The sequence below is a fragment of the Arachis duranensis genome, chromosome 7 (assembly GCF_000817695.3).
Source record: "Arachis duranensis cultivar V14167 chromosome 7, aradu.V14167.gnm2.J7QH, whole genome shotgun sequence".
Classification (NCBI taxonomy): domain Eukaryota; kingdom Viridiplantae; phylum Streptophyta; class Magnoliopsida; order Fabales; family Fabaceae; genus Arachis; species Arachis duranensis.
The window spans coordinates 49959072-49971646 of NC_029778.3; the positions used below are offsets into that span (position 1 = coordinate 49959072).

Sequence of the window (12575 nt, forward strand, 5' to 3'; positions counted from 1 at the left end):
ATAACTTTTCAAAATATTATTTTTCAAGATACGCGGTACTGGATAGACTAAAGCTAGTACTACCAGCTTAAGCGCCAGTACGCATTTTCACAAAAAAACTTTTCGAAAGAAATACATTTTCCAACTCAGAAAAATTCACTGAAATCAAATTTCTAATTTATATTTTCAAATTAAAACTTCTAAATTTTGAATCTATTATGGGCACTAAAACTATTTTATTAAAACGGTTTTATGTGAAAATGCAGGTTTTTACATTTTTCATATATTTTGTTTTATTATCTGTTTCTAGTGCATGATCATCCTTTATTTATGTCTTAAAGTTATGAGATATCCTATGTATCTCTCATCTTGCTTAAAAGAAAAAATTTATTGAAAAAGAAAAGTAAGATGCAAAAATTTTGAGTTATATATTAAGAATAGTTTAATTATTAGATGTGGTGGCATTGCTTTTATTTTCTGAATGCATGAATGAACAATGCATATTTGATGTTGGAGTTAAAGAATGTTGGCTTTTGAAAGAATGATGATGAAAGTAAAGTATTATTGATAATCTGAAAAATCCAAAAATTGATTCTTGAAGCAAGAAAAAGCAGCAAAAAGCAATATGCGAAAAAAAAGCAAGTAGAAAAAGAAAGAAAAAAAAAGCCAGTAGCTCTTTAAACCAAAAGGCAAGAGCAAGGGTCCAAGGCTTTGAGCATCAATGGTTAGAAGGGCCTAAAAGAAATAAAATCCGGGCCTAAACAGTTCAAATGAGCTGCTTCCTTCCTTGACTATATGCTTTGTTAAAAGCTTGAGACTACGCAGTTAAAGTCGTGATCCAAAGGAAAAAGAGTGTGCTTAAGAACTCTGGACATTACTGGCTGGGGATTCTAGCAACACTGAATCACAATCGAAAAAGGTTCACCCAGTTAAGTGTCTGTGGCGTTTATGTATCCGCTGCTAATATTGGAAAACAAAGCGCTTAGGGTCACGGCCAAGACTCAAAAAAGCTGTGTTCAAGAATAAAAAAGAACTAAACTAGGAGAGTCAATAATATCACCTGGATTCTAAGCTCCTAAAGAAGCCAATCATTCTGAGTTTCAAAGGATTGTGAGATGCCAAAACTATTCAGAAGTAAAAAGCTACCAGTCCCGCTCATCTAATTGAAACTGATGAGCTTCATTGGGAATTCTGATATTTATTGTATCATTCTTTTCTTTTTATACTACTTTGTTTTTGGTTGCTTGGAGACAAGCAACAGTTTAAGTTTGGTGTTCTGACGAGCAGATATTTTATACGTTTTTTGGCATCATTTTCATATAGTTTTTATTATGTTTTGTTTAAGTTTTATTATATTTTCACAGGTTTTAGTGAAAAATTCATATTTTTTATTCTACTTTGAGTTTGTGTGTTTTATAGTGATTTTAGGTATTTTCTGGCTGAAATTGAGGAGCTTGAGCAAAGTCTGATTTAGAGACAGAGAAAGCACTGTAGATGCTGTCAGGATCTGACCTCCGTGCACTCAAAGGAGCATTTCTGGAGCTACATAAGTCCAAATGGCACGCTCTCAATGGATATGAAAAGCTAACATCCAGGACTTCTAGATATGTCTAATAGTCTATACTTTGTTTCGAAAATGAAGGCCCAAAACTGGCGTTCAACGCCAGCCACCAGCCCCATTCCTGGCATCCAGTGCCCACATCCAACATCCAAAAGGGAGTCCCTAGCCAACGTTCAACGCCCATAAGGGGTAATAGCTCGTGGATTTCACTCAAGCTCATTAGAATAGTATATATAGAAGAAGATCACCTTCGTTTAGGATCTTCGACCAGTTCTTAGACACTCTACACATTTTTTATTACTTTTGTACATTATGAGTCACTAACCTCCTAAGGTTAGGGTTAGGAGCTCTGCTGAGTTTCATGGATTAATAATATTACTATTCTATTTTTAATACAATTCTGATTCTATTCTCTTATGCATTCTCGTTCTTTATCTCATGAATTAAGGGTGACCCGTGACAATCACCCTTGTTCTACATGGGTTCCGTGCGAGTCCTGACCCAGATAGCATTGAACTAAAGCTAGAGATTGCATTGCGAATTCCAATAGAGAATCTGAGCAACTTTGGATACGTGACATGAAATTCCGTTGACTATGGGTGTGTGAGGTCTCTGTGGCGTTAAGACTAGAGTTAGAGAAGCAGAACTTTCTGATCCGGAAGATCTTCCTTGTCTGTGGCACCTTGAGTAGGATCGTGAAGGGGAGTAGATTGCTTTGAGCTTCATATTATGCTACAGTGAGAAACCTAGAGGTGGCTTGATGAGAGGACACGAGTCACTTCAACATGGTGGATTGCTGCAGTAGAGGAGGTTAACTTGATGAGAGGACATGAGTTAATCACTTATGGCTGCCATTGAATGAATCAGAAAGATATTGAAGTTGACGGTGAGAAAAGTTAATCTGAAAAGACAAAGCATCTCTAAAACTTTAATTAATCATCCATCACTATTTTCACAATCAATCTGGTATTTCTAACTTATTTATCTGTTTTATGCATTTTCTCGTGACATCTATATTTTCTATCCGCCTAACTAAGATCTGCAAGATAACCACTGCTTGCTCAAAGCAACAATCTTCGTGGGATCGACACTCACTCACCTGAGGTATTACTTGGACGACCCGGTATACTTGCCGGTCTATCTGTGCAAAACGAGCGGAGTCAATTTCGTGCACCATTCACATTCTTGCTTAAGGCTATGAAGATACTTTAGTAGTTGGTACTCATAGGAGATATCAGAAATAGTGTAACATTTTTTCAAATGATTCCATACCTTTTTAGCAGTTTCAAAATGCCCAAATTGTAAATGAATGCCTGGAGTAGAAGTTTTACGAACCAAGTGATAATCTAATGATTTTTACATTCACAATCTTACAATTTCTTCATAAAGTCTTTCTCAACATCCTCGTTAGATTTGGAGGTCCCATCTTTTGATTATTAAGCCATAGTTGGCTTAATAGGACAAACAGCATTACCAGTCACATAGCACCATAAGTTTTGCCCTTTAAAATATTCTTTCATAGCTTAGCTTCAACCCATTGAGCATAGTTGGAGCTATTAAAGATAACAAGAATAAGCTAAAAAAAAATCCGGCTTTCCATAATAGCAGAAACAAATACGAAAAAGATAAGAAACTGCAAAATCGGGGCAAAAACGAGAAAACGGAGGGTAGAATCAGAAAGAGCTCACCAAAAAATCTTAGAAAAGGTCCCACTGTCCGCCACAACAGTAACTACGTCAGCTGTCACGTCAGCAGAGAAGGACACCTGGTGATCATGAGAGGAGGAGGAGGAAGACACGTCAATCCTGACGCAACAAGGATGTGGCACGTAGGTCAGGAGGTGGGTTGGGTCGGGCCGGTAGGGGCACAGGTTGAAAGCGGGTCTGTGCGGGTGTGTCGTTGCGTGACACGTAGTACGCTGCGGGGCTGTTGATTCTAGGCGTAGATCCAACCGCGTTAAAGACGTCTGGAGGGAGGAAGAACCTGAAGTGAACAACGAACTTCAGGTAGCATGTGAGGGCATGTCCGGCAATTATTCTAGATACATTGAAATCATGATGACTAGACAAAGCCGGTAGTAACAAAGGTGACGAACCAAGGCGTCGGAAAAAGATAAAAAATCAAGGATAAAGAATACTGTTGGAGGAAACAAAGCAAAAGAATTGTGAAATAATTTTCATAAAGCAAAAAAATAAACTTATGCTCTTGATACCATGTTAGAAACAAGTAGGTAATGTAAAGAAAAATGTTTTATGTATTATTTAAGGTGAAAACTCAGGTGAAGTTAACTTCATGTGAAGTTGATAGTTGAGAGCCGTTAGATGAAAATTTAGTCAAATCAGTTAAATCATCTACCGGCTCTCAGATATCAACTTCACGTGAAGTCGACTGTACCTAAGTTTTCACCATTATTTAATGTGTGAAGTAAGATTCAATGCACAAGAATATATATATAAATACTAAAAAAATTAAAACAATAAAAGTATAAAATTTTACAAAATATATAAATATATTATATAAATATAAATGATACTAATTTTTTAATTATACTAGATAATTTTTATTTCGACGTACTTATAAATAAAAGAAATATCATTTTTATGAACCGAAAGAAATTTGATATAAAGCTTTTCTAGAACCTATTTAAGGTCGAAAATACAGATTCCGAAACGCGCTGCCCTATGTCTTAGGGGATCCCCATCCATGATTGCTTTGTTATACATCAATTGTGACATCTTAGCCTAATTGCCTACCAGCAATGCTATATATGCTTCATCAGACATTATTATTATTATTGTATATCTGACTGACTTGCAATGCATATTTCGACACACGTCATGGTTACATGGGAGATCAGATCAGATCAGAGGTTGCCCTTCAATCTGGTTCGTGAATGATCTGTTGTGATAGCAATGCAAATGTAAGGTGGTTATTATATGTATGTTGATCGGTTGAACCTACTAGATAAACTAGCTGATTCATTGACACGTACTATCTGTATGTAGTTTTAGTTTCTAAGTAATGTTATCAGTGAAGGAATGGAATACATCTTCATAAGTAAAATTTGATTATAGAGAAGGGGTCATACTAATTCATAGCTTTTTAAAAGGTTGGCTGATCAATTATATAATAAAATTTTATATTTTGAATTATGTATTATTGTATTTGTGAGTGTCTCATTACTTTCTTTAAACTGTTGGATTCAAGATCCAAATATTGAATACAATACTTATTTAATAACAATAATAATAATAATAATAATAATAATAATAATAATCAACCATTTTTATGTGACTTTATATTAATATATAATATATATATTTAACATTTCTTATGAGTGTAAATTGTTTTCAGTTTTAAATTCAATTAATTCTATTTATAAGATTTATTTATATACTCAATCAAGCATTGGACAAGAAGGATATAACCACTACTCTTGCCAGGTATATATATACTCTAAAAAGGCGTATATTCTGAAATTTTAATGTCTCTAATCCTTTTTATTAGTATTAAACTTTTAGTACATTATTTCATTTTAAGTGTGGAATTTTTTTTCTCTTAATCTTTTAATAAATTTTAATATTTCCTTGCTCTTATTTTATTATGCAATCTCATTTTAAATCTTTTCTAAAGTAACACTTGTATCTTTAATCTTTTTATAAATTACTATTATGTCTTTTAATCTTTTCTTAAAAGATTTTTGTGCCTTCTTCCTTCATAATTATTTTTTTACCCTTATTGTATTTGTAATATGATAATCTTATTCTTATTATTCATCGTTTACTATCTTAACATCACATTTTTTTTAAAATGACCATTTTATTCTTAAAACTTTACTTTTACTCTCTTAACTTATATTTTACCCCAAATATTTATTTTACCCTTAGTGTTTCTACTTTTACTATTTTAACCTTATATGTTACTAATGAACGCTAGATACTGGTTTAGAATTTTACAAGTTTAAAAAGTCTATTTCGTTGTAGCTCTAAGCTGGCTCAATGCTCTTCAAAGTTTCGTTTAGAATGTCACAATTCAAATCAAATACCAAAAATTTTAATCGCGAGTCGTTCTCCCTATGAATCATAATCGAGGGCATATCAGTGGCTATAGAAAAAATTGTGATTTTGAGTGCAATAAACAGAAATCTAAATAGCAAAAAGTTAAATGTGAAAGTAAATGCAAATGCTAAAAGAATCTTGGCAATAGTTGAGAGTCAAAAATTATTTCCTTGTTACTAATCACAAACATGGCAATTATGAATAGTTAATCCCACTTCGTCAACCTCTATACATTGAGAAAAATCAAGTAACCATAATTAATCCTAATCTATAAGTTCTAACCAACTTACTAATTGAATTAGTAAAAGATTAGCGTCAATAAAAACAAGATTAACTAGCAACCCTAAATCATCAATCAATATCGAACATCAATGACTCAAGATCACCTAAGTCCTCAATCCCAAGCCAAGAATGAAATTCTACTCTATAATTAAAAAATACATTTTGTCACTACTAGAAAACTAGTTTTTACAGACGGATATTTTCGACGGATTTTATCTCACTGAAATACAGACGAAATTTCAGAGGGATTTTTTTTGTCGGAAAACAAAAAAAATAGATTAGTATAAATTACAGACAGAAAAGAAAATCTTAGTATAAATTACAGACAAAAAAGAGAATCCGTCTATAATTCTGTCGGAAAAATTAATTTTTTTTCATAAAAAATAATTACAGACGGAAAATCCGTCTGTAATTAAATAGACAAAATACTTGATTTTATTAAATTATTACGGACGGATTTTCCGTCTGTAATTTAAATTATTCTGTCGAAAGAGGTAAAAATAAGGCTATGAAAATCATGTTCTCCTCCATGGCATCTTCATTTTACAAAACACTCCATCCTTCGTCCACGCCGCTTCTCACCGATTCGCTCCTAATCCTTCATCATCGGCGCCTTTCGCCCCTTCACCGCCGTTCCCGAAGCTCCATCACACCCCTTCCCCAATCTCTCTCTTTCAGTTTCGATGCCGATGAATTTCGCTACCTTCTCCACGCCGTTTTCTGTCGCTGCTCGCTAAAGCTCGTCAGCGTCGTCGCCGCCGCTTCTACCTATTCTTCTCGTCGCCGTTGGTTCAGGTAGGTTCCGTTGTTCCTTCAGATTACATTGATTTTCTTGCAATTGTATCTGTTCTGTTCTCAAAACAAATTTAGGGTTTTTATTACAGTGACAGATATGGCAAGCTTTCTGTGAACGAACTCCCTTCATTCTTCTCTTATTTGTTTCTTCCCTATGACTGTGTAATCCTTTCTAGTCTCTGCCATTTTTTTTCTATTGAATTGAAATTTTGGATTGAACTAACCTGTGTATTAATCCTTGGTTTATATATTCCAGTGATTTGGTTGTAGCTTCTCCTGTAGAGGATTACTTTTTATACATTGATGATCTGAAAAATCCTGATAAGGTTAGAATTTTGTTCAAATTACTTTTCTACTTTATCTCCAAAGAAAGAAACTCTTTTGACTCGATTCCTTTTCTCGTCATTGTTAATGGTAGGAAGAAACTGAGAAAATTACACAACCATATTTAGATGCTCTTGGTGAAGACTATTCTGTTTGTTGCCTAGGTAATGAATGAATCACAGTTAGTGTTAGCCTACTGGTTATTGAAATTATGCAGTTTTATTTGTAATTATACCTGAATCCTTTTAAATTTTACTGTAGGAACTGCTTTTTTTCCTCTGCAAAGCTGCATGAACCATTCCTGTAGTTCTAATGCCAAAGCCTTCAAGAGAGACGAGGTACGTTTCGAACTGAGTCAATCGGTACCTGGTTTAATTTGATTCTGCAAAGATATGACTATCTTTGTAGTCCTAATCTTTTTGTATGCAGGATAGGGATGGCCAAGCAACCATAATTGCAGTAAGGCCGATTCGAAAAGGAAAAGAGGTTGGTTTGTGAAAAATGTTTTGTTATTATGACTAAGCATTATTTGTTTGAATCCTTGGTATTATGACTAAGCATTATTGTGTATGTCAGCCAAAGAAAAAAAATATCAAATGAAAATAGTGGCAATCAAAGGAGTGGCATTTGAATGATACTGAAAAGACCATTATATTTAGTAAGTAATTTTTCTTTTTGCAATTCTAAAAATATTGTTTTATTTATACACCTGTTTAATTGCCCCTATGATGAAAGCACTGTTTCACTGCCCGACGATGTCGACTCTTCTGATGAAGAACTCTCTGATCCAAGCAACTTGGATTACTTGGAGAGGCCAATCTCACACTACTACGATGAGGATGAACTCTTTGGATGTAAACTCCCTAAACCCCAACGCTCCAATGGCATCCTCAAGAAAGGTTTGGCCAATTAGAACATGACGCTTCAGCTTCCCAATACTCTCGGTGTTCAAAAGAAGCTCACACCTGGTGCAGGAGGAGTTCACCTTCACAAGCAGGTTCACCTGCGCAGTCTCAATTGTCTTGATGATTCAGTTGAGTTTGCTACTCCTCCAAGTGCTCCTCCTATTATTGATGCTGATTTTCCACCTCAACTTGAGAGATTCTCCAAGGGCTCCCCAATGAATGAACAAAATGATTCTTGGCCATCCAGAGAATCTGTGGCTGGGAGAAGTGAATGTTCAATTGAGCAAAAACCCAGCAATGTAAAAGCCACCACTGACTTTGCTCAAAGGTACTTCTATTGCCATCTATGGCCGCCTTCAATTGCCCCTCTTTCTTTCTTTCTTTCCATTTTTTTCCCTTGTCTTTCCTTCCGAATTACATTGTCCATTTGATGCTTAACTGTGCAGACTAGACAGAACTATCACAGAGGACACTGAAAGACCTCATTTAGCATATTACAACACCAGGTGCTGTTAACCTTGACTTCATGCACTTATGTAAAACTTTATATATCAACAAAGTAAAATACAAACACACATCATTACCTTATTTTGAAACAAACCTTGATTTTTTTAGCTGAGTAGGAACTCTTATTCAAGTAAAACAAACCTGAGATTCGTACCCAGATTAATGCTTTGAAAATCTGGGCCTAATGTACACTGTTCCTTTCCATGTGATTTTAGTGTGGCTAGTACCATGGCCATGCTTGGTCACAATCGACAATGTTGTTTTCATGGGTTTATGGCAGAGATAATAAAGCAAAAGGTATAGAGTAGACTCAGTCACTGAATTTTAAAACAAGTACCCAAATCTATGATGGGGACACTTCATCAAAAATGGATAGTCATGCCATGTGCATCTTACCCTTTAATTTTTCCTAACTATCCAGTTTCTTAATCTCTATAATTAATTTGGATAATTATACATGCATTATTGTTGATGACTTTCTTAGTGAGGCTAACGCCAACGTTGGCAAAATTTGTTATTTCTTGCCAATTAGAGGCAGTAAAGTTGATGATGACTTGTCCATAATGGATCTTCACAAAATTCCATCAGCATTCAACTGCCACTAAGTTCCAATTTCTTTGGTTTCATTTTCTACTTGGCTCCTGATGATGATGACCAGAATGCAAATCTGGAAGTTAAGTTCTTTGCTCGGCTACCAAATAAGGAGGAAGTGGTGATAAAAGAGTGTGGCATCCGTTGGATATACACAAACATGGAGAAGGAATCAAGAGGAGAAACAGGGGTGTTTTTGAGTTAGAAGCCATTGCATCTCCAAATGAAGAAAAGGGGTTCGAATCTGATGATGAAGGGGAAGAACTAGTTCCTCCAGCAAAGAAATTTAAGCATAGCTTAATGGAAGTTGAATCAGTAGAAAACTTGAGGTAATCTTTTCTTTAATTAATTAATTGGTTACTATATATAACTGAGTGGTAAACAAATAAGTTTAATTTAATTTATGCATGCTTTAGCCAAGATATGCTAATAATATTTTCCTCTTTAAAAAAAATGATCTGAAGAAAAAAGCTTGAACAACTTTTGCACATTCAATTTGATGGAGGCTCTCTTATTAGCGCAGAGATCAAATTGGGGTACAATGTGTAGTCCATTTACAATTAGTTCTTATGAGCAATTTTATTATGGATTATGTGTTCTCTTCTTTTCGGTTCTTATTTTGTCATCTAAATAAAAAGCAGGTTGTTAGACTTTGATATGAACTGAAAATACTTAATCATTTCTAATATTTTGAAATTTTGGGATTCTGGTCTATAAGAATGTAGATGAATATAATTATGTTCTATAAAGTCATAAACTAAAAGGATCTGATAGATGCCAATTAAGTTGTTTCATAATCAGTAATAGAAAATTTGAAATGTAGAAAACAAAATACTAATGTTTTTATGCTCATTTTCTATATGGAAAGGAAGCAAAATCTGCAAACTAATGTTTATTTTGTTTGAAATCAATCATCATAGAACTCTGTCTTCACTCTTCAAAATTTGCAACAATCTCTTTTTAGTTTGGAATTTTCTGTTTATAGATAAGGTTCAAGCAAACTCAGATCAGGCTATGGTTTGGAATCAGCTCAAAGCAGGATCCTTCCAGTAAGTTTCGAGTTTCTTTTAGTTTTGCTTCCTGCTTTCTTGTTGCGACTACATTTGAGTTGAGTTGAATGGTATGTTCTTGACAGGTTCAATGAAGACTGACAGGGATATGAAGTTTCTGTATTTCATTTATTTTTGTATTCATAATGTGTTATACCTGATATAAAAATTTAGGCAATATTCTTTGTGTGAGTTGTTATACTGGTTACATGCTTTATTATTTTTTCACTACTTGCTAAAGTTTCAAGTCTTTTTTCTTATGTTGATACCACCCTCCTCCTCCCTTATGTGATGTGATGAGAGAATAAAGATTAATGTACCTCCAGATACCATGTAGTAGTGCTTTGTGTTTGTTGAAGAGAAGGTTATATATATAGATATTAGATTAGATAGGAACAATGAAAGCGTTTTCTATGGAAATAATTGCTTCTTATTATAAAGAAAGTGTTTTGTACTCACTGGTGTGTTTTTCTATTTATACCATCAATAAAAATTTGTATTTATTAAATTTATATTTATTTTGTATGAAAATAAGTTTATTTTGTAATTAGAAAAATAAAAAAATTCTATTTTATCTTACTGACGGATTTATAGACGGATTTTCTGTCTGTAATTAGAGTGTAAGATGATTTTCCAAAGTTCAAATTACAAACGAAAAATCTGTCAGAAAATCCGTCTGTAATTACAGACGGAAAATCTGTCGAAAAATCCGTCTGTAATTACAGACGAAAAATCTGTCGGAAAATCCGTCTGTAATTACAGACGGAAAATCCGTCAGAAAATTCGTCTGTAATTACAGACGGAAAATCCGTCGGAAAGTTCGTCGCCTTTGGGAAATGGATAGAAAATTTACAGAGGGAAAATCCGTCGGTAACTGGTAAAAATCCGTCTGTAATTTTTCGACGGAAAAAATATCCGTCGGTAAATAATTTCCGACGGGGCTTTTACAGAGGGACAAAATTCGTCGGTAATTTCGTTGGTAACCAAAAATCTGTCTGTAATAAAGACTAAATCCGTCTGTAAATCTGTCTGTATTAATCAATTTTCTAGTTGTGTGTGAAACACTTGGTAGGCATAAAAGAAAAGCATTAATAATTGCATGAATTAATAAAATTTATGGATACTAAATACAAAAAAGCAATAATAACAACTCAATTAAGCATTAATAAACCATAGAAACATCAAATTGCATTAAAAGAAAAGGAGAATTCAACAATTGTTCATAAATTAAAATGACAAAAACAATAAAAACTAACAAGAGAAATCTATCAAACTACGGTATTAGAACAATAAAATGTAATTAAAACTAAACTAAAACAAAATTAAAACCTAAAATTAAAGAGAAATTAAACAAAAAATTCTAAAATTCTACAGAGAAGTTGGAGCTTTCCTTTCTAGAATTTCAGTAAAACATGATAAAAGGAAAAAAACCTAAACAAAGATAACTTCCCCATTCCCGTTCATTTTGACTTTATTATACTATCAGAAATGACTACTGGGGCCTTTGAAAAGCCTAAAAAAACGGATGCATGTGTTTCATTAAACCAGGCACGTGGAAGTTTTTCTCCCACTAGAGAAATATTCTGCACACGGGAAACGGTCACTCACATGGAAAATGCGCCTATGCAAGCATTGCTCGCCTGAACTAGAAATTTGCCCACGCAAGATATGCTTTCCCACGTGAGCATCCAGCAATCTCCACTCTGAATCACTTTCCAAATTTCCTTCTTTGCTCTCATTCTTTTCGATCCTTTGAAGTCGTTGATGTATCTAAACCATGAAATAGTTAAAGAAATTTCATCAGGCATCGAATAGAATGAAAATGAAATTAATTTGACAATTTTTATAGCATAAAAAACATGTTTAATCAATTAAGCATAATTAGGAGAAAATTTACAAAAAGATGCAATTTCAAGGAATAAGTGCAAGATAAGTTGATAATTTCCACTCTTTTTAACTCATAAATTATCATAAAATATAGATTCATCAACAAAGCGGATGAAGGAAGTCAACCGAGATATATGCAAACCATCTACCTACTTTTCATATAGGGTTGGCTAGAATCAAATAATTTTTCAAGATCTAATAAGGCAAAGTGGGTAAAGATGTACATCAAGCAATTCAATCCCATTAATTATTTGAGTTCTAAAATTACAAACTTGCAAGGTCATATGATATGTGAAATATAGAATTGAGCAATTGAACACTCACTTGATGTGTTTACTCTCTTATCAATTCAAACAATTGAATCACTCAATTCTCTTCTAATTTTGCTTTCTGATGTATTTGCATCTTTTGCTATTTTTCTTGATTTTGATCATTATTTTCTTAGGTTTGATTATAGTTTCATCTTCTAATCTCATCACTTTTGATTATCTTTTTCTACTAAGGTATTTTCTAAGTATTTTCAAGGAAATATAGTTAAAAGGAAGGCAAATCAAGTAGTAAAGGAAGGTTGATCAAGAAGCAAAGCATTGCATGAAGAACCAAGAGCCAAGCACATAAGGATTAAGCCATGCAGGAG

At 33.7% G+C, this 12575-nt stretch overlaps 1 protein-coding gene and 1 long non-coding RNA gene across 6 annotated transcripts; both read left to right on the forward strand.

Moving 5' to 3' along the window:
• The first annotated feature begins 6892 nt into the window (after nt 1-6892).
• On the forward strand, nt 6893-8580 carry LOC107458908 (uncharacterized). 5 transcript variants are annotated; one of them, XR_008001511.1, is made up of 6 exons: nt 6893-7001; nt 7094-7163; nt 7261-7337; nt 7429-7657; nt 7776-8232; nt 8351-8580. XR_008001511.1 is itself a non-coding variant. In XM_052252223.1 (6 exons), the coding sequence occupies exons 4-6, from the start codon at nt 7631-7633 to the stop codon at nt 8418-8420; spliced, it is 597 nt and encodes a 198-aa protein (XP_052108183.1). In that variant the 5' UTR covers nt 6893-7001; nt 7094-7163; nt 7261-7337; nt 7408-7630; the 3' UTR covers nt 8421-8578. The 5 variants fall into 5 exon arrangements, 3 of the variants coding, with proteins under 3 accessions (XP_052108183.1, XP_052108182.1, XP_052108184.1); XR_008001510.1 differs by having other exon boundaries at nt 7735-8232; nt 8351-8577; XM_052252223.1 differs by having other exon boundaries at nt 7408-7898; nt 7974-8232; nt 8351-8578.
• Nucleotides 8581-8949: 369 nt separating this feature from the next.
• On the forward strand, nt 8950-10380 carry LOC110274124 (uncharacterized). The gene is made up of 3 exons (XR_008001512.1): nt 8950-9331; nt 9988-10051; nt 10138-10380. It is a non-coding gene; the product is annotated as an uncharacterized LOC110274124 (long non-coding RNA).
• The last annotated feature ends 2195 nt before the right edge of the window (nt 10381-12575 follow it).